This window comes from Cimex lectularius, unplaced genomic scaffold, assembly GCF_000648675.2.
Source record: "Cimex lectularius strain Harlan isolate CLEC.00 unplaced genomic scaffold, Clec_2.1 scaffold103, whole genome shotgun sequence".
Taxonomy (NCBI): domain Eukaryota; kingdom Metazoa; phylum Arthropoda; class Insecta; order Hemiptera; family Cimicidae; genus Cimex; species Cimex lectularius.
In genome coordinates, this window is record NW_019392691.1 from 1563195 (window position 1) to 1589628 (window position 26434).

The 26434-nt window shown below is 34.6% G+C and overlaps 2 protein-coding genes across 4 annotated transcripts in view; one reads left to right on the plus strand and one right to left on the minus strand.

The window, feature by feature from the left end:
• LOC106670417 (iduronate 2-sulfatase) lies at positions 1-12912 on the minus strand. 2 transcript variants are annotated; one of them, XM_014400732.2, is made up of 10 exons: positions 12518-12912; positions 10276-10483; positions 6012-6086; positions 5725-5935; positions 5484-5680; positions 5114-5419; positions 4901-5050; positions 4719-4844; positions 449-708; positions 1-382 (listed from the first exon to the last, which is right to left on the minus strand). In XM_014400732.2, the coding sequence occupies exons 4-10, from the start codon at positions 5736-5738 to the stop codon at positions 59-61; spliced, it is 1377 nt and encodes a 458-aa protein (XP_014256218.1). In that variant the 5' UTR covers positions 5739-5935; positions 6012-6086; positions 10276-10483; positions 12518-12912; the 3' UTR covers positions 1-58. The 2 variants fall into 2 exon arrangements, with proteins under 2 accessions (XP_014256218.1, XP_014256210.1); XM_014400724.2 differs by having other exon boundaries at positions 5484-5661; positions 12518-12911.
• The window catches only part of LOC106670415 (titin homolog), a 25898-nt gene continuing 8327 nt past the window's right edge, over positions 8864-26434 (plus strand). Inside the window, exons 1-13 of one of the 2 annotated variants that reach the window (XM_014400719.2) lie at positions 8864-8998; positions 9524-9655; positions 16554-16718; positions 21150-21356; positions 21415-21704; positions 21777-21888; positions 21957-22165; positions 22228-22395; positions 22455-22750; positions 22810-23006; positions 25820-25905; positions 25968-26062; positions 26136-26261. In XM_014400719.2, coding sequence (XP_014256205.1) covers positions 9623-9655; positions 16554-16718; positions 21150-21356; positions 21415-21704; positions 21777-21888; positions 21957-22165; positions 22228-22395; positions 22455-22750; positions 22810-23006; positions 25820-25905; positions 25968-26062; positions 26136-26261 — 1984 coding nt within the window. In that variant the 5' untranslated portion in view covers positions 8864-8998; positions 9524-9622. Of the gene's footprint in view, positions 8999-9523; positions 9656-12968; positions 13590-16553; positions 16719-21149; positions 21357-21414; positions 21705-21776; positions 21889-21956; positions 22166-22227; positions 22396-22454; positions 22751-22809; positions 23007-25819; positions 25906-25967; positions 26063-26135; positions 26262-26434 lie in introns of those variants that run through there. The other variant, XM_014400718.2, reaches the window with a different exon arrangement.

The window sequence follows — 26434 nt, forward strand, 5'->3', positions numbered from 1 at the left end:
AAAGGGTTTGAATAATTTATTTAAAATATAAAAAAAAAGTTTCATTTGAATAAAGCACTCAGCAGAACTTGTACTTGTTGATTTCATTATGTAACCTGTCCCTCAGTAATTTGACAGTTTCGGTATAATTTAGATCATTAACAACATTTTGGTTTTCATGTGGATCGGAAAAATGATCGTACAGCTCTGCAGCAATGGCTTTGGACCAGTCGGGTAGAAAGTTGTCAAACAGAGCCCACTCTGTATAGCGAAACGTTGCTGTCCTGAGCGAATACCCCATTACGTGGATATCTTTTAGCCTCGGCTTGTCGCTGTTCGGGTGGAGTGTGGGATGCGTCCCTGGTCTCGGGTACTGGCTTAATGCTATGTAACTGTCTTTGCCCTGATATAGAAGAAAAACAATCCTATGAATAATGAAACATTTGGATCAATTTTGGCAAAAGTTTACCTTGGAATCTTTCAAGAGTGGCACAAGGCTCTTGCCTTGGGTGCAGGTTGAAATTTCCTTTGAACACAGAGGGCATGACAGAATGGGCTTCAGGCCCGACAACTCTACCAGTGTTGGAAACAAATCGACCAACTCAACGACATGCCTGATCCTATTGTTGTAAATCTTTTTAGCTGGAACTTTTATTATAAATGGAACTCTTAATGCAATTTCATAATTGCTAAATTTGGACCATTCACCATGTTCCCCTAGTGACCAACCTTAGATAAAAGAAATAAGTTATTAAAATGGGATGGAAAAATTACTTCATTACATTAATGAAATTTGAAAGCTTTTAGTAAACGACAAAGCATGATTGTAAATATTGGATCATTATTTGATAACAATTACATTTATTAACAAAACATCAATGTCTCATGATTTGTTTTAAGTTTTGATATTAGTTAAGTACATCGGATGTGCCCACACTAATCATCTTGGTCTGCCTATCTTCGCTGGGTTTCCCCAGGATAGGTAAACCAAGATGATCAGTAAGGATAAAATTACAGTATCCTGTAGATTGCAGGAAAAAATGTTACTTTTTTTTTTACAAGGGTTTGCAACAGCAGAGGTTATATCAACCCTCTGAGTGAAGGTGTTTTTGAAAAAAAAAAAAAAAAAAACATTTGTATGTATGTCTGGTTCGAATGCAGGGCCGCTGGATTCGAACCCGGGACCTTTACCTTACAGTGATGAGCGCTGTGCCAACGCCTAAACCGTTGCAGCCACCAACGCTCCCTTAAGTGTTACTAATTATTGAATAAATGAAAAGAACTGTAGATTCCAAACATGAGCTTTTTTAATAGGCTTTTTAATACGACGTTATATGAACTTCAAGGTGTCAGTTATTTTGAAAAAAACAAAAAAACATTTATAAGTAAATAGGTTTGATTCAGGCTGGATTCAAACTTGGGATCTTACCTTACACTGAAAAGAACTGTGTCAACTGTTGTAGACACCAAACTGCAAAACATGAGTCGAAAAAAACCCTTAGAAAACCGTTATTCTATTTATTTGTACATCATGCATTCAAATTTGATAATTTTATGATTGGAGATTGATAGAGCGCAGAGATTGACACACCAATTCTCCATTTCGATGCGTTCAGAAGTCTTTGTAGTTTACTTTAGACATATTTTTATTTCAAGGTGGATGTTGGTCTACAAGTCGGTGAACATATATTGAAGGTACTGGGTCTGTTGTTGCAATCCTCACTGAAGTTGGCCATACAGACGGACCCAGTGCTGCTTCAATATATATTTATTTCATACTATACTAGAATTTAAGATTTATTTACAGTCCAACTGGTAAAGCAAAACTTATTTGGTTGATTTATTTAAGCCAAGGTAGAAATTATCAGCTGCTTAGTTAGTCTGAAGGTATGAATGAATTAATTCACTACTTTCGTGGTCTGCTTGACCAATTAATACATGACAATTAATTAAGGTGTTTAGTTGAGATGAAAAAAAGCTAATGGCACGAGAGGGATTTGAACCCGCGACCTTCGGCTAGATACGCCGCTGCTCTACCACCTGAGCTATCGTGACCTCGATCCACTCGGACATCAACTCCCCATCTCAACCCCACCTTATGAGTTTTCCCTCCTTTTGCCATTTTTCAATTTTTTTGATGTCCGAGTGGATCGAGGTCACAATAGCTCAGGTGGTAGAGCAGTGGCGTATCTAGCCGAAGATCGTGGGTTCGAATCCCTCTTGTGCCATTAGCTTTTTTTCATCTCAATTAAAAACCTTAATTAATTGTCATGTATTAATTGGTAAAATGGACCACAAAAGTAGTGAATTAATAATTTAAAAATGAAGTACACTTCACTAAAGCTCTCTGTCGCCATTTCAATTGTCGTCGAGAATCCAAACCAATTACACGACATTTGAAAAATGGCAAAAGGAGGGAAAACTCATAAGGTGGGGTTGAGATGGGGAGTTGATGTCCGAGTGGATCGAGGTCACGATAGCTCAGGTAGTAGAGCAGCGGTGTACCTAGCTGAAGGTCGTGGGTTCGAATCCCTCTCGTGCCATTAGCTTTTTTTCATCTCAACTAAAAACCTTAATTAATTGTCATGTATGAATTAATGTTCCAACAAATATATAGAAACAAATAACAGGTTTTTACATATTTTTGTCATATGGCCAGCCTATTTCAATACCTTACATAAAAAGCAAAATGCTTTGAAAATCTAATTACATCGTTTCTCAAAAAATTAGTTTTATGTCACTGTAAGGAGAAAAATAAGCTTGGTTGAAGTTTGATGGAAGTGTGGAGTTCTTGACGCATTTGACACACTAGCGGTTTTGGGTTTGAATCCCAGCATAGCCCTGTTTAATTGATCATAAAATGAAAAAAGTATCATTAGGCATAAAACACAGCAGACTAGTAAAAACAACCTGAGGCTGCTCCAGGCCATTTGAAGCAAACCAGGATGTCCTTTTTAGTGGTTCAAGTAGGGATAAACCACACCGACCAAGTCAAATGTTTTGTTTGCTTCAGTCTGCTCCAGTCACAATGGATCCACATGTTTCATGAGTACCGGTTTGCTTTAAACATAATTATAAAAGACAGCATGTACAACACATTTTCCAAGACCCTTACCCTTATCTTTTTCTACAGTTCAAAACTAAGCCAAAGGAGCCAGAAAACCTCACATTTGCATTTTTTAAAAGTTTAATTCCAGAGATAGATTAATTGTTACAGGTGACGAAACGAAAATTTAATCGGTTTGAATGATGTCTCTTTCAAATAGTTCAATATATAGCACCAGTTCATCAGAAGCCATACGACCAATTAGTAATGGAACCAGTACATCAAAATATTTTGGATAAACAAATGTATAATATTGATATATGTCACATAATCAGACAGTACACCAAAAAGAAGTATTCAATACCATGGTTTGTAAACGACATGTTTTGCATGGTTTGATGTTCCAGTCGTATTCAATTACAAACATTTTGTTTTGTTTTGCTTCGACCAAACCTGATGTGTTTTGGGACAACCCAGTGGGTGGGTTGTTTGTTAAGCCCTCCTGTATGATATTGATGTGATTGGGTCCGTGGTATTAAATTCTATTGAGATTCTCAGAAAATATTTTGTATTTTCAGGTGCAAAAATTAGGAAAAAATACTGTTTTACATTTCCCTTCTATTTTATAATATAATAATTCAATTTTAGAAAGTTACAATGGAGATAGCTGGAAATATTGGATACCTAGACGTTCACAGTCAGTGTTCTGTGAGATGATACAATGATTTTGGTTCAATGTCTGATAACACAGCTAATAAGAAGTTCTGAGGAGTGGTCCTAATAAGAAAAATAACATTGGATCACAGCTTTTACCTTACATATATTGAATCTGAGGGACAATCGAGAATTATGCCAATTTAGAAAAGTCATCAAGCTCTTTGGATTCAAATTAAAAATGATAAAGTTGCAAACTAAAAAAATGATGGAAGTAAAATGAGTTGGTGCGCTGTAATGTGAATTTCAACTGATACAAGAAGTTCACTGAACTTTGTTACTTCTCAAGGTGTTTCTGGTGATATTGGCCTGATCTCTTGATGCAACTTTCACGATTCCACTTTTGTTGACCAACTATGTGGTTTTGCCAAAGATGTCTTATTGTCTGGTAATTTAAGGCAAAAGGCAAATGTCTTAATTTTGAAGGAGTGAATCCACCAATTTCCATTTATTTGATAATACAACAAAATATACCTATAAATATACTATAAGTTCGAGTATTTTTGCACTATTACATTAAAAAAAAACCAAAAAAAAAACCCCCAATCAACTGAGATGTTCACATGTTTCAAATTATGCTTCAACTTGAAATGAGTGACAAATTCTAGTTGATCAACTAAAAAGTTGAACCATAAAACGTGCCTTCAGCAATCTGGAAGTAGGCAAGAATAATCCGTTGCGGTACAGGTAAGTTACAGTTTAGATAAGGGCTGAAAGATTCTGTAAATGTTAAAACTACAAAATGTACCATATCACCTTTTTTTAAACTCTTAAACTATACTTTTTTAGGGGCGTTGATGGCCGCAACGGTTTAGCTGTTGACATCACTGTAAAGTAAAGGTCCTGGGTTCGAATCCAGTGGCCCTGTATTCGAACCTGACATACAAATGGGCTTTTTTCAAAAACCGGCACCCTGAGGGTTCATATAACGTGTAAGTAAATATAATAGACATATATACTTTTGGTTTAATTATGTTACCATGGTCTCCTAAAAGAACGACGATTGTATTTTTTCTGACTAGACTTTTTAAAACTTCACCAATTAAATCGTCTATGTAAGTCACTGCTGCGTAGTAACTTTGAATTATTAATTTTGCCTCGTTGTCTGTAATGACAAATTTGATTACAATATGAAAGGGGATTAAATGAATTTGTCATAACCTGGGATTTTTTCAAAAGGGAACGACAAATTTAAAGATTTTATATCATCGCGTTCCCTCAAATCAGTCCACGGGTTCCAAGCTACATCTGGCAGACCTTTGGGCTTCCGTCGTACCTTTGGCAGAGCGACCTTTTTCAACGGGTGATATTCTGCATCAAGTAAAACATTTTAAGAGCAATTAATATTTTAAATGACTTAAAATTAAAAATTACTTTTGTAATGGTACGGGTATTTCAAAGGGATGTGCGGTTTATGGAACCCCACTGCTAAAAAAAAAGGTGCACTTTGGTTTTGAAATTGCTTTAGCGTTTTAATAGCTTCTTGAGCAATTTCAATATCTGGCAATGTCTTTCCCGGTTGAACCCTTGTTACAACAGGGCATACTATATTCCTGTGCAGTACAAATGGATTTTTCTTGCTGAAACAGACTTTAGCTTCTTTGAATTTTTCTGTCATCGGATGAAAAGGCGTTTCAGTCCAACTGTACAGTTCATCATCTGTGAAGTTGCTGCTTATACCTTTGATGATACATACATTTAGATGTTTTATTTGTAAATAATAAATATTAAAAATTGCCTTTACCAGGATGAAACACCTTTCCAATTGATTTAGTTTTATATCCGTTTTCCTTAAAATACTGCGGCAGTGTGGTGTAATTTCCAGAAAACTCTCTCCAATAGTTGTAGAAGTCGTAGAGTCGTGTTGTATCTGGACGTCGACTCGTGAGGAATGAATTTCTGCTCGGGGCACAAATTGATTGCTGCAAAGCACATTCACCGCTAAACTCGAATAAAACAATTGCATCCTTTGGAGAATGAAATACCTGTACAAATGCATTTTCAAATATGTAGCTGTTTTTCGCTAAATTGTCAATGTTTGGTGTGTAGGCTTTTTTGTCACCATAGCAGCCCAAGGCCGGTCGCAAGTCATCAGCAATAATCAGAAGTACATTCATTTTACAATAAATTTCAGCAGATTGAATCAAAATTAATAACAAAAGTTTGAAAAGCATTCTTGCTTTTAGCACTTTTTATCTGAAATAAAACAAGGCTAACAAATAAATTGATTTCTCAATGGAAAAATTAAATTTCTAAAAGAATGGTGCCTTACAGAGATAAATATAAAATTTTAGTGCATCACTGCATCATCTCCTGCTTCACTGATTGAAATCAAAACAATCAGAGCCTGTAGTAACATAATTGAATTGACATATCATTTAAAAATACTAAAACTTAAATTTATAAACTGATTAAAAACAAAAACAATTTTTTTATTTTATTTTACTGTTTTTCTACAATAGAGTTAGAATGCTACAAGCAACTTCATGAATTTTATATTATAAAATATAAAATATTAACAGTGGAGAAGATATCTATTAATTACACTCTAAATACCCCCACTTGAAATTGTAGGTATGTTAAGAGATTTGTCAGGAAGGATTTGTGATGAAAAGTGCTGGGCTATGGGGTTTGGAAGAGGGTCTAAGTTATACGGAAGCTGTTACAGAGATTTGCTGGTTTGTTTCAAGGAATTGGATTCGAAGTATGGAAGTAAGGTTAGGAAGTAGGAAATAAGTAGGCTACTTGGTCAATGGTTAGAAAGATTTTAGGCTGGAACAACTGAATTCTTTGAAGATTGGAACCCTTGGTTGATCTCCACAATTCAATTCCATATATCCCTTTTGGCTGTAGTAATTTTATGTCCAGTATTTTGAGTATTTATACTGTCTGCTTAGTACAACTCAAGTCCAAAATAACAGAAGAAATTAGTTGCAGGGAGAAGGACAGAGTTGTAAATTGGAGAAAATTTGATTTTGTCAGATCTGATCCTCCATTTCTTGGACCATTTTTCCAAATGGAGAGATGGTCCTGGAGGTTTCTGAAAGCCAATACTGGACCTGGGTTAACTGAAAAGTTAGCAGTATCATCTGCATATGTGAAGAGTACTGCATCAAGATTGATAGGAATATCTGGATGGTGAACTTAATAAAAAATGGGACCAAGAATCTGCCTTTTGAAACACTCACTTAGGCATATAGATTTGGGAAAAGGGTGTTCCAATTTATACTTGAAAGTATCCATTGGACAGATAGGAATTTAGATAAGTGAATGGAAAGAGGCTCTTGAGTTTCCTGGGCAACCCTCGGTGTTGCACTTGATCAAAGGCTTGTGTCAAATCTAGGAAAGCACATGAGAAGCATTCCTAATGCTCAAGGAAGATACAATGTTTGTCCACCACCCTGTGGTATTGATGGTAGAGTGATGTCACCGGGACCCAAATTGATGGGTTGGAATAACATTGGGGCTTTCAAGGATGGGATATAGGTGTTTCAGGAGGAGTTTTTAGATATTTTGCCAAGTAATGGCAGCCAGGGGGGCCGCGGTAGCCGAGTGGTTAAGACGTCAGACTCTCGGCTAGTAGATCCCGCGGTCGTTGCCTCTGGACTTTTTCTGACACCTAAGGGGACCGGTGGCCGCAATTGAAAGAAATTGACACGGCACTCATCAACGGAAGGAGAGGGATCGGATCTCAGCAACCCTGAATTTGTTTCCAACCCCCTTCAAAAATGAGTTTCTTTGATGGAAGAACACCGGTACACCGGGGACTCAAATTCACAATTGTGTTGCGAGCCCCCAAAAATATGGAGCCAGGGATAAAGTACAATAAGCTGTACAGCTGCAGTGCTCAGGAGGGAACTCCTCCAGTTCTTGGTATCCAATGTAAAAAAATAAATTAATTAATTAAAAAAAATAAATAAAAATAAAAAATGGCAGCCAACTAATAGAGTGATTGTAAATAATGCTGAGGTTTAATAATGGATATTATACTATATTAATAATTGATAATTTCCATAGGACTGGGAAGTTCATAGTTCTAAGAACTAGGTGGTAAATGATGGTTACAAAAATTAAAGCTTTTTTAAGGAAGACTTTGGATGTTTGTGGTGAAAAGGTCAAAACCAGGGGTAAATTTTATTAGAAGTACCTAATGAGAAATTTGACCTCATTAAGTGGTAAAGGGCAGTCTAGGTCCATTAGTGCAGTAAACATTTTTAGCATTAATGCCGGTACTTCACCTGAAGGGCACATGTCATGAAAAACCTGCCAATGCTGGCATTCAGTGAGAGGGATTAAGGGCAAGGAAGTCTTGAGGCCATCGTCGATTAAGGTGACATAGTGAATTTTTGTGATGGGAATGTATAGAGAGGATTTGAGAAGTAGGGTTAAGCTGTATCGAGAGCTTAGTGTGAATCTTGGAGTCGGGAACAAATCAATTCATTGACAAAAATTTTAGGCCATTGTTGGTAATGAGTTTAGTGTGCAGTAAGAAGCTTTGGCGACTTTTGAGTTTCAGTCAAAACTTCCAAGATTTTACATTGGAAGGATTGGATACGCTAGATGTTAGATGGCTTAGCAGAACCTCACAGTTCTACTCCATATGTCCAAAGCGGTCACAGTAAATTTGTATAAGATTAGTTTAGTGTTGACGATCAAAACAGATTTCGGATCAAGTTGTCCAAGTATTCTGTAAAGTTGTTATCTCTGAAGTATTGTGCGGGGATTCCACGTCTGTCTGCTGTCTAGGTATCGTCCTAACTATTTGACTTTAATGGAAGTCAGTATCTCTTTGATGCTGATGTACAGTGAAGGCAAGATTGTTATTTTCAAGTGAATGCACACTGAGTACATTTTTCTTCATTCAGTCTTGTTCTCCACTTTTTGCACTAATTTTCATTAAGCTCAAGGTGTTCTTGGATGTTGGAGGTAGCTTGAATAGAATTCAAGTTAGATGACAAAATTAAAGTAATATCTGTGTAGGGGTGATAAATGGTATTGGGATGTAGTTCAGCAATATATATGATATAAAGGATAGGACTCTCTTGTGAGACGCTGGCTTGTATCAATATTATTTCTGAGAACTCATTGTCATATCTAACACGAAACAACAGTTGATTAGGTAGGATTCAGGACAAGATAAGGAGTGGGAAGGAAGTGTTTAAGACCCTGTCAAAAGCTGCACTACATCTAGGAACACGCCCAAGCAATAATTTTCTTTGTTCTCGAGGTCAGATAAGCAAGTTGCAAATACAAAAAAAGGTAAAAATTGGATTTCCATACTTTTAATTTTTTTAATAATATTTACATTTTTTTATAATTATAATTAATTAAGGTTTGTAGTTGAGATAAAAAAAGTCAATGGCACGAGTGGGATTTGAACCCACGATCTTCGGCTTGATACGCCACTGCTCTTCCACTTGAGCTATCTGAGGTCACGATAGCTCAAGTGGTAGAGCAGCGGCGTATCAAGCCGAAAATCGTGGGTTCGAATCCCGCTCGTGCCATTGACTTTTTTATCTCAACTAAAAACCTTAATTAATTATAATATATTACTTGGTCAAGCGGACCACGAAATTAGGGAATTTTTTAATAATAATTTTTTCATGTTATTTTAACATTGATTTTGAAATTTTGTCTTTTACAAGATTGCTAAAAATAATTTTTTTATTAAAGAAATGTAAAGGCAATTTTTTAGAAAGATTTTTTGTCTTTTTAATAATTCTTGTAATAATGTTATCTTTTAACATGTATGTAAATATTATTATTATTTATTTTTTTTACAAGGGTTTGCAACAGCAGAGGTTATATCAACCCTCGGGTGTTGGCATTTTGAAAAACAAGTCCATTTGTAAGTATCTCGGATTCAAATGCAGAGCTGCTGGAATGCCTAAACTGTTGTGGCCACCGACGCCCCTTGTAAATATTATTGTTTATTTTATATTACAATAATTTAGGAAGAATTGTCATTTATTTTTTTAAGTACATTTTTCATTATAAAACATATCTGAAATCAGAAGACCTCTGACCAAAGAGTCAGATACAAAACACTTCCTCTAATTTCAACCCGCTGGGTTATCTCTTGGGTAATTGCAGATAATAATGTTTCATAAAATACAATTGCAGTCTTGTTATAAGCACATCATGCAATTTCAAATATACTAGGTTTTCATAAAAGTTAAAGTTTAATTAAAAATAAATGAATTTTTTTAAACTTAGGATTTAACAGTTTCTTTTATAATTTAGTTTAATTAATTATACTTTTAATCTAAGGTCTTGGTTGAGATGAAAAAGCAAGTGTCACAAGCGGGATTCAAACCTACAACATTCGGCTCAATACACCGATGCTCTAACCACTTGAGCTATCGTCACTTGGACCCTCTCCGACACCAACACCTCATCTCAACCCTCAACCTTTTGAATTTTCCCACTTTTTGCCACCTTTGATAAAAAGTATAATTAATTAAAATAATTAATGCAGTCAATTATGATTAGGAAATACATATATAAAATTAGAACGTTTATGTTTATGCACTTACTTGAACTTCAAGGAATGTGTTATGCCCGAGTTCTCAGTTCAAATCTTTTATCGATATTTCTACAGCACTTTTTCTCAGGTTTAGTGCAATTAGAAATTGAATCTTTCCACCATCATCCCCTATGCAGATTATATGCCATGAGGTATATATAATTTTCATTTCATCTAATGTAAAATGGGCCTGCTAGCTCGTTTGAGATGAGTTATCACTAAAAAATTATTATTTTTAATTAACTAGCTATATAATTCTGTTAATAAAGTAATGGTACAAGCAAATATTTTATATGAGACATTATTTGCAAGATATAATTTTTTTAACCGTCACAAGATGTTGCATAATCAACAGAAAATCAGTTAAAATAATAATATATTAGTGATGACGATGGTTTTTGTTAAAAATTTAATCGAGATTAGAATTTAGGGCCATGATAAATGCTTTCTTGACAAGGTTGGTGGTTTTTATTGATCACCCAGATGGGAACAATGTGACATACTCCATAAATCTGGGAAACATAACTTTGCGATAGTTAAGCAGTTGGCTGAAGGGTGTCACAGTACAGACGAAAGTGACGTTATGTCCCTCACGAACCAAGGAAACCTAACCCTGCAATAATTACACAGTTGGTCAAATAAATAAGAATGTTAAAGGGTTGTCGCAGACCCTGATGGGAGCTATGGATGCTCCCATGAACCTGGAAAACATCAAGTTGAAATAGTTAAACAAGTTATCAAATAAATAACCAACATAGAATTATTTAGTGCTGAAAGGTGGTCACCAGGCCAAAATATGTAGCGAACATCATAAACTGGGGTCGAGTCAACCAGGTGTGTGACACCCATCTCGCCAGTCCATGACAGCATAGGGACTCGCTGACTTTTGATTTTACTTTCCACTTCTACTCCGGTAGAGAAACTGGTGTAAAAAGAGATGAGTTGGAAATCAAAGACCAAAGACTCATCCCAGGCAGTGAACAGCCGATCCCAGAAGTCGATCTTGAACAAAAGCAGTCTGTGACTCAAAAAGATGACAGCCAGCAAGGACCGCCCATTTTGACACATCAGGTCAAGTCGATGGACTAAAACCAGGGAAAGACGCTGGGGATACTTGAACGCTAATCATGGTGAGCACTGTTTGGGGCAAGTACTTTTGTAAATAGACTCATCCAAGATTTAGAGTTGTGGCTGACTTTTTAGATTGATTAAGATTTTGTTTTTGTGTGTTAAAATAAATGTTGAAAAATTTACCCTCTGGTTTATTAAATTCTGGAACCCTACCGTCCCTACAAAAGAATAAGTAGTGAAGCGCTTACAACGATTACTGCCATATTGCTTAGAGAAAAGCAAGAAAATATAGAGAGATTATTTGGCTGTTGTATCATCGCCGCTTAAAGTACTATATGTCCTAATGTGAATTGTATGGAATAGGGATAAAAGAAGCCATAAGGCCTTCTGCACCTTGACCTGAGAAGATCTACTGTGCTTCAGGTCGTTAATCAACCTCCATAGCCTTGCCAGCGGCTCATTAGGATTTTGCATGTGGCTTTTCCTGTCCTATTTCAACTACTGCTTCCTGGCAATCTGCACAGTGTTTCTTCTGTCTGTACTCCTATCCGGTGTTATCTTAAGTTGCAGTGCCCTGTCAGGAGTCCAACCAGAATCTGATATGAATTGTAACAAAAAAAATTGAAAAACTTGTCGATAACATTTAAAGTCAAGAGCCATGAGACAGCTAAACCCTTAATAATAGTTATTATTTAGAGATCATGAGATGTGGTCTGGTGTGATGTAGGTTTAGAAAAACATTTTCTTTATCGTGCCAACGTTTCAAGCTTTATTGAGATCATCTTCAGGGACTGGGATTTATAAACATTGTTTAAATTATATAAATACCTATAAAATGTGAAAATGAACTTATACAATGATGTACACAATATAGAAATTTTAGGTTTATTCAAAAAGTGGGAACAAATACTTTGAATAAATTACAATTAATTAAGGTTTTTAGTTGAGATGAATAAACCTAAAATTTCTATATTGTGTACATCACTGTATAAATACATTTTCACATCTTACATGTATTTGTATAATATAAGCAATGTTTATAAATCCCAGGACCTGAAGATGATCTCAATAAAGATTGAAACGTTGGTACGATAAAGAAAATGCTTTTCTAAACCATCTCTAAATAATCGTTAATTAATGGTCACTAAACACCACACACCTTTATATTAGGCAAACATTACCTCCACATGTTATTGTCTGATATCACTGTATTATTTCTTTTATTACAATTTAAAAAAAATATATATAAATAAGTCAGCACGTAATTGGGCCTGCCTTGCTATAAAAGTTGACACATCCAATGAGATTTTTCTGAAATCGAATCTTGTCAAGCATTTTTTTTGCTGTAGAAAAATCTATTGCGAGGATGTTTTTTAAAAAGAATATAGTTTTTTCACTTTTACCCAATACAATCTGAATCCCTGACCTGTCTTATTCATTTTCATGGCTATTGTTGTTTACTTCTATCAGCTGACCTGCTCAAAACAGTCCACCATTTTTAATGAGTGGATTTAGTCAGTTTCGTTTCACTAGATTTTAAAGCCAAGCGTTTAAAATATATTCTTGCCTTTTCTGATTAAATTTTGTGTTAGATTTAGTTTCTAATTGGTTTAAATTTGTGTATTTGTGGTTGTTTAATTTTTGTGTTGGTTGGTTGTTTAAATCGGGTTTGTTTGGGAAAGCTAGAAGGGAGTGTATTTGACGTCAGCTGGTCCTGTGATGTAATAAACGAAACAGCTGTGCTGTCAAGTAAAATGTTGCAATGACAGTTTATTTGCGTCTTAGTGATGTCTGTTCGAATGTTTGAGATCGGGTCGAGTTATCGTTAATCCGGGGGAAAGGAAACCGAGCGGGGAACTTAGAAGGCGAAGGTGAGCGAGAGAGAAATAGAAAAAAAAATCTCATCCGCCTTCGAAGAGCGATCGGAAAAATAGCGATGGCTTTTCTCCGCTTTGTTTACTCGGGGCGATTCGCCTGACACGGCTCTCGTTTGTTCGTCCCCGATCGACCAAGGTCGTCCCGTTTCTCTTTCGCCCTTTCAAAAGGGATCGGGACGTTTTCCAGGTGTTCGCCGATCGAAATCCCTAGTTCCGAGTCTCAGACGGGACTTTTTCGGTTTCCGCATCGGAGAAAATGTCCGCCGATTCGACGAGGAAGCAGGCGTTCAACGGGCAGACCGTCCTCCCGCAGCCCGTCAGCGATCCTTCCATCATCGAGAGCGTCGCAGGTTTCATCCAGGAAGTCGTGCCCCAGGTAAAACTGAATTTGACGCATTTTGAAATTCGCAGTGGCCAATTTGACGAAAGACCCCGCACGTCAAGGTCTCAACTTTCGAAAAGTCGCACAAAAGAATTTTACTCAAGGTTTTTGAAAACAAGAAAAATCGAGTCTTTTTTTTGTTTCCTGTTTTGAGATGAACTACCCACCTTGCCGCCCCCCGCCGAGGTCATCGTCAAATTGCTCCGCACTCCCTTTAAAATTTGACCAGAGCTGATGAAAGAAATTCTAAATTTTCATTGTCATAAGACATCTTGAAAATGAACTAACAGACACAAAAAATCAAATTTATTTCAAACGTGATAATTTTAAAAATGACGTTTAAACAAGTTTTAAATTTTATGTATAAATTTTGTATAATGATTTTAGTGAGAATATAGGTCGAAAATTCAATTGTTCTATCATGCGTTCTTCACTCATTAACTAACTAAACATGTATCTGTTTTCATGTAGGTCGTAATATTTCATAAGGCCTGATTTGAATACTTATTTACTCAAATATCTTTATTCAGCTATTGACAATTTAAGGGTACTATATCAAATAAATTTCACTTGAACGTTTCTTTTTAACATTACTTTTACAGCTCTATTTCTTTTTTTGTAGTTTTTTGTTCTATGTGTTGACTCTTGTTGTTATTTGTTTGTATCTCTTTTCATGTAGACAGTACACACTCAGTTATCAGCAAATTTAGTAGCCATGTAATATGTTGTTATCGACAAATTAAGGATATTATATCAAATAAATTTAACTTGAAATTTTGCTGTTACTATAAATACTTTTACAAATTCATTGATTAGATTTATTTTGTTGTAAATTGTTAGCATACTCTTAATTAAGTTGTATCTTAGAAGGCAGCATAGTGATACATTGAAAAATCAATTGTTCTGTCATCTGTTCTTCACTCGTTAAATGACTGATCTGCTGGTATCTCTTTTCATGTAGGCAGTAGTATTTTATAAGCCTTGATGTGTAATACTTAAACATTTTCACTTAGTTATCAATAAATTAAGGTATAAATTTAATTTAAAATTGTACTGTTATTTTGAAGTGTTTTGATTTACTGTTTTTTTTCTTCATCTAATTTGGTGCCAACTATTGTTGTTATTGGTTTGTATCTCTTTTCATGTAGGCAGGAATATTTCATAAGCTTTGATTTGAATACTTATTAACTCAAGTATTTTTATTCAGTTATTGACAAATTGAGGATATTACATCAAATAAATTTAACTTGAAATTTTCCAGTTAACGTACTTTCACAACTTTATTTCTATTTTTGAAGCGTTTCAATTTGCTGTTATTTTTCTTCCAATTTGGTGTTGATTCTTGTTATCATTGGTTATTATCTCTTTTCCTGTGGGCAGTAATATAAGCATTGATTTAAAATATTTTTTTTATTCTATTTATTTTCAAAAGGCATGCGACAGCTTGGTCATTTGAGCTTTGAGCGCATGCGAAATATTACAACACACATTCAATACACATTCACAGAAATAAATACATTCACACGTATACATTGCATTCATTCTATTTGGTAGAAGGAATAGTCAATATTCTTCAATCGACCTGCATACAATAAAAAACTAATCTAATTGTGGGTCGATGATGTACTTATCTACCGTCGACCCAAGTCACATACACAGCTCGAGGTGTGATGGGGATGCTATTCCACCATCAGCCCCTCCCCATTCACTGTAATAAATACACTCACTCATACAAAACATATTTTAACGGCTACTTATTTATTTCATCCAGTTATTAATAACAAATTAAGGTACAAATTTAATTAAAAATTTCATGATAATATATGTGTTTGTAAAACTATTTCTTTTGAATCCATTATATTTAGTGGTCTATTGAACAAATTACTTCTTTCAATTACTTAATCTTTTGATGTAAGGCTTTGGTCGAAATGAATACGCTAGTGCCATGAGAAAAATCACAGCATATTTCTTTTGATTTTTTTTTTAATTAGAAAAAATAATGTTAATTAAGTTGTAAATGTATCTTCTTCCACCATGTAATACGTAGTTATTGACAAATTAAGTATATTATATGAAATAAATTTAACTTAAAATTTTGCTGTTGATAAAAGATACTTTTATAATTTCATTTATTTTTTGAAGTGTTGATTGTCTTTTTTAAATTTTTTTTTCTAATTTGATTTTGGCTTTTGTTGTTAATAGTTCGTATCTCTTTTCATATGTTTCATTTGTTTCGTCTCATTTTTCAAAAGCCTAAATTTGAAATAGTTATTTGAACAAGCATTTTCATCCAGTTATCAATAAATTAATGTATAAACTTCATTGAAAATTTTGCCGATAATATACATGCTTGTGAAACTATTTATTTTGAATTTTTCAAAATAAAAAATAATATCTTTAAGTGAGATATTGATAAGTCAGTTGTTCTGTCTTCTGTCCTTCTCTAATTAAATGACTAATCAACTGGTATCTCTTTATGAAAAGGTCGAAACAATTGTCATGAGGTCAAAAACATTCCGTTAATAAATAAAATTCCATGCTGCACCATATTTCAACAATCTACAATACAAATAATAAAATTATAAAATAAACAGCAAAAACATTTAATTATTGTTATAAAAAAACTTATTTAAACAAGCATGTTCATTCAGTTATCATAAAATTAAGGTATGCATTTAATTTAAAAATTTGCTGATAATATCCATGCTTGTAGAACTATTTCGTGTCATCTTCAAGGCATAAAATGTCTTGTTATTCAAGTAGTGACAGTGTTGAGTGTTGTGAACAATTTTATTTTACAATTATAATTTGCGAACACAACAATTTAACCATTTTTATTTTTATTTTGGCTGTGACACCCACTGGTAGTTGGGCATGAAGCCTTCCTGTATCAGAGGAATTGCTTTTTAAAAAAAATCGATTAATTTTCTATTTATTTAAAAAATCTTATGGTTGCAGGCCTACTCCAGTGTGCTCCCAGGAGAATCGCGTGAGGCAATATCGTGGGCCAGATTTGAATCATGCGACTTCAACGATCCAGAAAACTACCCACAGGTGACTGAATGTGAGAGCGAGAGTGTCCCACCACTTCTTTTAGTCCTTGGCTATGGGACTGGAGTGCAGGTATTAAATCTCTTGAAATAACAGTATAATTAGTTAGGAAAAGTGGCAATATCGTTAAACAATCAAGGCATAGTTGAACAAATAAATTATTTAAACACATAACAGGAGGCGAATATATTCACCTTTCTGCTGATATTCTCAATGAGTCATGAATTAATGATTGTATTCGTGACTGTGTGGAATATTTGTTTGTTTTTGTTTTCTTTTTCACTTGCATTTATCTTCTTAAGTGATAATACATCCATATTAGTTTTTTTATTTGTTGTCTTATCATGGATTGTTTTAAAATGTGTCACATTTCCTTAGCTCCCTTGAGATATTGCTGTGAAATGATAAAAGTTGGTTCAAAAATGTATAGGGGGACAGTTTATCTTAAATGTATTATTTTAAATAAATACAAAATATTGTTTTCATGTTTTTAATTACTTAACAGGAAGATGGGTTGGAAATGAATAGTCTTTTACACAATAAGTATTTATTTTGTCAGGCGCATTTCTGTCTAATTTAATGAATTTTTCATTTTTTACAAATACTTATATAGAATAAGTAGCCTCTTCCCACTTTCATTTTTCTACTCTCCCTTCCACACTTAATTTCCGTATTGGTGTTTGTTAAAAATGAAAAATACCAATCCGAATAACCCGTTCTTGAAGACTACTCACCAAGTCCATAGTCTCCAGACATCCACTTTTAAGTTTATTACAATGTAGAAAAACCATCAAACCATATTAAAAAAAAGGTATACAACTTTAAAGCCGTCGTAATTATTACTATTTCATTTTGGTATATTCTTTATTATTAGCTTAAATAAAATCTAATAATGTAATTACCGTGTTTCTATATAATTTGTACCACTTTTGTTATTTAGTCACTGAAGATGGTCTATATTAGACCGAAACTAGTCTTTACAAAATAAATTGTGGAAAGGAATATTTATTGTGGAATTCCACAAAATCAGGATGGATACCATCAAAAAATAACAGTATAAAATCTTAGTTTGCAAATCAAGATTGTAAATTTTTATTGTGTAGTCTAGCTCAAATCAATTAACAATTAAAACAAAAATCAAGTAACAATTAATTTTTTAATTATTATTTTTATATTTTTATTAATTGATAATTAATAAACTAATGAGCGCAAAGGCAGGATTTATAGATTGTTTTCGATAATATATTTTACTATAAGCTTTTAACCTAAACTCTTTTAAAGAGGGAAAGGTAGGATTGGGATGAATTGAAGATTGATGGGATTTTTACTGTAACGAGCGTTGACCTTGTCTATATTATTTGAAGATCGTGAAATGCAGTCTGGTGTTTGTTTTCTGTGTAGATGTGTCATTATTGTGTGTCATGTTGAGAGTCTCTCACACGGAAAACAAAACTTTGAGCCCTGAAGATGATCTCAATAAAGATTGAAACATTGCCACGATAAAGAAAATGTTTTTCTAAAACCTACGTCACACCAACCGCATCTCACGATCTCCAAATAATCATTATCTAACGGTCACTAAACACCACACACTTATCTATTATTGTACTTTGCAGCAAAGTTCATAGTATTGTGTCTTAATTAATATTAAATTAAATTTGCATGATAAAGTTTGAATTGCCCTTGACTTTGAGTTCAGTAATTTATCATTTTGAAGATGAGGTATTATTTTGAACTGAATGTGACTGTGCTTTGGAAATTCTCTTTGTGGCTATTAGAATTTAAAGTTAGTTTTTTCAGAGAATTATTATTTTTTTTTTTTAACGATACTCCATCTTGGCTGATCCATAATATTCTGCTGCATATCTAATTAGAAATTAAAACAAAACTTTGTATGCGATTATGAGGTGTTTTCAAAGAAGTATTGTCTCAACAGGCAGAACAGTTTCTATTTTGATCAAGATATTCTGTGTGGTGTGGTTCCCGTTACATATTTGAGTCTAAAGTTCCCAAATAAGTTCGTTTACCATGTTCAGGGAAGGGCAGTCATATGTCAAGGCCTGAGTTTATTGTCACAAAGCAATCACGGGATGGACAAGATGTGTCTGCACATGCTTGTAAAATAATGATAACTGTTTTATCAGGATTAATTGTTAACTTTTGATCATGAGACTAGTAAACTAGCAGTAAACTATTCAAGAATGATTGAGCTTATGAGAAGCAGACATCTGATTTTGTACTGACAAAATTACTGCATCATCTGCATAAAAAAACTTCTTTTTTTTTTAAATTGATTCCAAAATATTTATACAGACATCATATTTTACATTATTATTATTTACTATTATTAATACGTACAATTATACAACATTATTTACAGTCTTACATTCATATTCCTAATGAATTCGTACAATTTGCAGTACACACCTAATTTGATGATATTAGATCTCATAGTTTTCTTTTGCATTTGAGAGTTTGTCGAACATATCTGTGCATTCTTTTGTTTGCTTCTTGCAGTGTATATGATGTGTTCAAGATCGTCATATGTTACGCAGACCTCACAGTTTGGCAACGGGATTATATTCATATATTAAGATATCCCTTGCACAGGCCATGATTTGATCTTAGTATTATTATTGTTTTTGTAAAATTCCTTCAATTAATACAAATCAATTGCTTTGGCGAACCAAGGTTGCCTGTTACCAATGGAAAAATATTTTTAAATCCCACACTTTTAATATTGCATCGCAATCTTTTCTGGGTGCAGATGTCTTCAGGGAATTGCCTGTTGTGGTGGCATCTTTGGAAAACTGATCTACTGCATCATTGTGTTTGAACTCAGTATGGCCTTTGATCCAGGTGATTACTGTTTTGTGTTCTTTAGGCAGCTAGTTTGAAGATGTCTGTAATGATGTAGTCCACGATGTACATTGCGAAGTGTGACACTCTGGACCGATATGTCCAGAAAGGGACTGTTTACATGGATTGACTTGTTCCCAAATTTAAATAAAACCCCAAAAATATCCTAGGGAAATTAAAGTGAAATAAAAAGAGAGATAATTCAATCTCAAAAAATTTGTTTAAAATAATATATATTTTTCAGAAAAACATTTTCTTTATCGTGCCAACGTTTTGATCTTTATTGAGATCATCTTCCGGACTCAAAGTGTTCATATTCTGTGTAATTGTGCCATTCTTGCGTGTCGTGTCGAGAGTGCCCTCGTTTTTCTGAAACCTACATCACACCAGACCGCATCTCACGATTTCTAAATAAATATCGATTAATGATCACAATACAATAGAACACAAACACAGATCTCTTCGTCAAATGCAAAGAACTTGTTTGGAATGGGACAGCAACACAGTAGGCCGGATGCGCACAATGGACCGACACCTGCAAAATATTCTCGGCAGCTGATTTTTGACTGAATGTGCAGGCACGGTACGGTGTTGGCCGGTGACAGAACGGTGTAGTGGGCATTTTCTAATACTAACTGATGTAAAGAATATTTATTTGCATGTGTCGGTACGGTTACGGTCCTAGTATGATACGTTCTAGTGAGTAAAGACCTTAAGAGTATGTTTAGGAGCCCATCACTGTTAGCCAATATCTTGGGAAGACCTCCAATGCTCCCGCCGGAGTCTGTCCTGGAGGGTTACTCCTGCCCCCAGCTAAAGCATCAATCCTGGGGGGTTGACAGTACATACGAACTTTGGGGAAATGGTTGCTGATTGCATACTATATAGGTTCTGTGGGAGTGAAAACGTTACAGGACCTTAAATACACACCCTATAAGTCCATTTAGGAATGATCCATCAGTGTTAATAAAATGCCCATCTGAAAATTTGCCTAAAGATAAGTTAGTATTTTTGGGTGTCTTGGGTTTTACTCAGATTAGTGTATGTTTTGGAGATGTATGTAGATATTGTTGAAACTTTCAAAGTTTGAAGAAAAATAAGTTGATGCTCAAAACGATTCAACTGATGGTTCATATTTGGCTAGGTTGGTGAAAACAAATGTTAAAGGTGTTCTTTCTTTTTAATCCAGTATTTATATGTGAGTATCTTAAAAGATAAGAGAACAATGCTTTGGTATTGTGACTTTCTGGCCCTAAGTGACAGTATAAAATGACCTGTTAGCATTTTTCGCCTATGGTCAAGCAAAATGCATCAAAAAAACATCTTGTCTGCACCAATTGTTTTATTCATTTTGTTCACTTAAATATTGTAAAGAGAGACCCTAAGGAAATCCACTATTACGTTCTGGCACTATTAACACACATTACCAATATTAAATCACAAGAAGTGAAAGAAGTTATTTAGGCAATCTCAATTACATTATTTAAATAACAAAGAAACAATTTGGAGATTTACTCTTGTGAATCTGCTATGTGGTAGTTTGGACATTTTCGATCATTTTGGCCTACCTAGGCAGATCAGAATGATATTTTGTTTAAACAAGTAATAAATGTTACATTTATCACAAGTTTGATTTTAAATTAGATATGGAGCATAACTGGCAGTGGAGACGCATCTGAAGTCCTTTCCTGGTCTCAAGGCAGCGTGAGGACATTACGACTTCTTAACAAGCCTAGAGATGATCAAGACCCATTTGCGAGCAAGAGGCCCCTAGTTGCGATCGTTGACAGCTCTGGTCCAGGACCACAGTTTTGCACAGTCAATTTTGTTTCATTGAAAACAGCAGAAATAGTAAGTTTGGATATTTCGGTCTTCAATATATTAAATTAAACATGTACTATTTTTTCAGATCAAAAGTATTAAGTTCAAAACACCCATTTGTGACATTTTCTGCAATAAAAAAAGCATAGTTATTACGTTTGTGGAGAAGATTGCCATATTTGATGTCGGGACATTTGAGGATCGTATGACAATAACGACATGTTACCCAAGCCCTGGCATCCATTCCAACCCTGTCGCTCTTGGCCATAGATGGCTGGCATATGCTGAAAAACGTTTGACCACTTGGCAAAGGAGTTCCGGGGGCAGCGAAGGAGATGGAGCACAGTCGTACACAGCCACTGCCATACATGCAGTCAAGTATGCTCGCATTCACTTTTTTCATAATTTGAAATTAACATATTTTTCACCTGCGCATGTTTTGTTTTAAAGGACCTTAGGTAAAGGTTTAAGGGATCTCAGTGGTAGTCTGAGTGGTAATGTTCCTCCGCCAGTTAACAATAATACCGCCCAGCCTGGAGTTGTCACTATTGTCGACATCGAGGTAAATGTCGATGATTTTCTAGATTGCATTTGAAAACAAAATTTCATCACAAAACCATAACGTTGTAGACAAAACCGACAAAAGAGGACGATGTTGACAACATAATTGCACATTTTGTCGCACATGTTGGCCCGATTGTGGCAATGAAATTCGATTCTTCTGGCCTCCTCTTAATCACAGCAGACAAACATGGCCATAGATTTCATGTTTTCAGGATACACCCTCATCCCGTCTCGTCCCAGCTAGCTGCTGTTCATCATCTTTACATCCTACACAGGTTTATTACTTAATAGTTTTCTTTCAATATTTTGTGACTTATTTTTAATTGTTTTAAACTAGGGGTGATACAACTGCAAAAGTACAAGATATAACTGTTTCTTGGGATTCAAGATGGGTAGCAGTAAGTTCTATTAGAGGAACAACGCACGTCTTCCCAATAACACCATATGGTGGCCCAGTCACTGTTAGAACACACACAACTCCAAATGTAGTTAATAGGTTGTCAAGGTAAAATCGTAATCATTAATTTTGTTTAAATGATCTGTAATGTATTTTTGTTTTTAAAGGTTTGAGCGAAGTGCTGGATTGAGCGATGGCCGGGGAAGCCCGTTACCTGAAGTGCCGAGTCAACCGTTAAATCCTCGCCTTCCACCATACCCACACCCAACAGTGCTCTCAGCACTTGCACAACTTAGAAGGACGCCTGCTGGTGAAGAGTCTCCCCTAGCGGCAACTTTTGGAGCTGCCCGAGCCTGGATACCTGGCCGGCCAAAAGGGAAAAAACCTGTTGCAGAATCTCTCTTTGTCATTTCTTCCGGTGGTACTTTAATACAGTACAATTTAGATCCAAAATGCATACCAGGTAAAGTAATACATTTTCAAATAAAACTATAAAATTATAAAATGAGTTTTAATTTCTAGGCGTGCCCAAAGATAAAATCAGTTATGATACAAGTATAGAATTAGAAGTTGAAGCAAATGCAGAGTGGGCCTTACTTAAACCCCCTTATAGCAGCAACGTTCAGCCTCCTCTCATGCCAAATAACCCACTTTTGGTTAATAAGTTACCACCCAAAATTGAAAATATGTCTTCAAATGATGATCGTTGGCTGTCTCAGGTATGCTGCGATTACCATAATCCTTTTTTTTTCTTTTATTTTTTTATTGCTGGCTCCTCGTGTATTTTCAACCTTGCATTTTATCAGGGCTTTGTGATCTTTTATTTCCCAAATTTTTTTATATTTAAATGAAGATTTGCAACAGTAGAAGTAATATTAACCCCCGGGGGGTGCTGGTGTTTTTGAAAAAAGCATATGGTTGATTGGATTTGAACCGTTTACAGTAATGAGTCACTTTGTTAACACTTAACCACTGTGGCCATTAACACACCTTCAGATGTTGTTGGCACTGATAAAATTAGGCTTAAATTATATGTCTAAAACATCTAAGTTAGGTATTCAGGGTACTCACTATTCCACTGAAATCTCACCATCGTTCATGCTAATGAATATATTCATACAAAACGCAATCTTTCACAAAATGTGCAGTTAAACAAAAAATGCTTTCACCGGGTACTTGATATGATGCTGTTGTCTTACCCCTTTAACTTTTACTATGGTAGGTCTCTAGGGTAGTCAACACTACTTTTAACCCTTTGGCAGGCGCATCATAACTCATGTGACGCCCGTGGCACCAGCACAATTTACTTCAATTTAATAAATTATGTGTGGCGATTAGTGACCATTAGTCGATGATTATTCAGAATTGCCCAACAAAGAGTGGGCACTCTCAACACGACACGCAAGAATGGCACAATTACACAGAAAACAAACACTTTGAGCCCTGAAGATGATCTCAATAAAGATCAAAACATTGGCACGATAAAGAAAATGTTTTTCTGAAACCTACATCACACCAGACCGCATCTCACGATTTAATTGTTTTTGTATTAATTTTATAATTTTTTACGATAATATAGAACAAAATTACAATACCACAAATGTATTATTTCTTATATATTTTTTTAAAAATATGTATACAAAATAAAATAATCTTTTTACTTAGTGATTAAAAAGTCGCTTAAAAAAGATAAGATAAAAAGACTGAAAGATATAATGGAAAATAAATATGGCTTCTAATAAGGAAGGCTTTGATTTCTATGCCATCGGTTTATTTGATATCTCTTTCAAGTATACATTTCTCTGTGACTAGACTAATTTGGTAATTAGTACATTGCACTATGTTTTCAATCCTATTGGGAGTAAATAGAAGTTCCAAACACTGTACATTTGTTTTGGCTTTCTTTTCCTTCGGCTTTCATTCCTGTTTTTGTTGACCAAATGTCGATTCAATTTTCGTCGATTTTGAGGAGGAATTTTCTTGTTCCATTTAGTACAACTATCTTTTCCAAAAACTACATCGTTTTCATTTTCATCATTATCAGAATCATCACTGTCGATGTCAACCTGTTGTTCTGTGTCGATCGACTCTTGTTACTTGCACTTCATTATCAAAAGTGACATCGGATTCGGAGACATCGATACTGGAATTGAAATGTTGTTTGGATCGGCTGGGGAAATGGGAATTTCGAACATTTCCTTTAAGGCTTGGACACTTCTTTCATCAGGGACAAATGTAAACCAACGTTCACACATGTCTGAAAAATGATTTATCAATTTACATTTATTTAGTTGAAAAAATTATTTCATAATTAATAAAGTAAAACAAAATGTAAAAAGTGAGGAAAAAGGACAAGAGAAATTAAAAAAGGCATTAACATTAATTACACATTAAATTAACATTAAACAAAAGTCCATTGTATTTAGAGATCTGATGGACCAAATTACTTCTTTCAATTGATTAACCTTTTTACGTAAAGTTTTGGTTGCAATGAAAAAAATTAGTGTCACAATTGGCTAAGGCTAGCTGAAGGTTGTGGATTTGAATCCCGCTCGTGAAACTAACTTTTTCATTTCAACCAAGACCTTACATAAAAAGATTAAATAATTGAAAAAAGTTATTTGGTCAATCAAACCTCTAAATATAATGGATTAAATAAAAATGTACTTACTGTGACAAGTTCGTTCACGTGGCGCTTCAGAGATACCATTGAAGACCGATCTAAAGGGGTTGATCAGTGGAAAAATATTGAAAAATAGCAAATAGTAAAAAGAGGATGGTAGGGAGAGCCCCAGTCCCCTCCCCCAAACAGATTTCAGGTAGTAACAAAAAGAAAATTAGGTAGAGCCTCGTTGTGATAGCCAGAGGGTTAAACATTCACACTAATAAATACATTCAAACAAAAAGAAAACTTTTCAAATTCCATTCTTTCAAGTTATGTGTTACATGTGTTATATTGTATTAAACTAATTACAGATTTATGTGGTCATTTATATGGTGGTCCAGCAAAAACAAAAAACAAAAAAAAATTGGATTATAGTACATTCTAAATATAATAAAATGCAACCAACCGAACTATCCTATCTCAATCCAGTCGGAAGTTACGAATTTTTACATGTTTTTTCCGAAAAATCCTGACCTTAAGCCATAAATTGGCATTTTTCCAAGATCTAGAGCATCCGTTCAAATTTTTAACCACATTTTTGTATTCTGCATTAAATTTCCTATAAGAAGAAGCTATAAGCTTAATCTCATCAGATGCTGATGTATGTTTATTAGGTCAACCCAAAATGAAGAATTTTAAAAAAGGAGAATCTTGATAAATTTTCAAAAAATTACTGTTTAAAAAAACATATTTTAAACAATACCAAACATCAAATAATAAACTTTCTTCCAAAGTTCCAAAAACATCAACCCTTCAATGGTAAAATCAACCTGGAATGTTAAAAAACCTGGTTCTGTTAATTTTTAGTGAATTTTTAAGTTGGTAAGTTTGTGTTATTGAGATAATAATCTGTTATTAAATTTTTAGGTTGAGATTGTTACCCATACCGGTCCGCATCGTAGGCTCTGGATGGGTCCTCAGTTTTCATTCAAATCAATAGACCCTCTTCAAAGGTAATTAATAAATTAAAATCACATTGCTTATACATTCGCTATAAAATTAATTGGTATTTCAGTGATGGAGACGTGTACAGCGAAAACCTCAATCCCGTTAGGTCAACGCCTGTCAACATGCCGTTAAGACCGTATCTTCTAATAGAAGGTGGCTCAGGTGGTTACTTGAATCCATATCTTAAGGTTTATTGAAAAGCATTAAACCATATTTTTTTTTTTTCTTCTGGTAGGAGGAAGTATCGACTCGCCTCATTTAACAGGGTACGGAAGTGGAAGCGAAGAATTGGGACACGGTGAGTCCAGGCTTCGGGAAGATCTAGCTGATGCAATGATGGAACCGACAACCCATAATACAGGTCAGTTACAAATTTAATTTAAACAACAATTCGTTTTGTGTCCGTGTAAATGTTATTTTTGTAATTTTGTTAAAGTGTAAAAATATAATGGGTGACCAATGAAGATGTTCACCCATGTAATTTCACAATGCCCATGCAATGCTTTTTTAACCTTTTTTTTTCTTTTTTTTTAA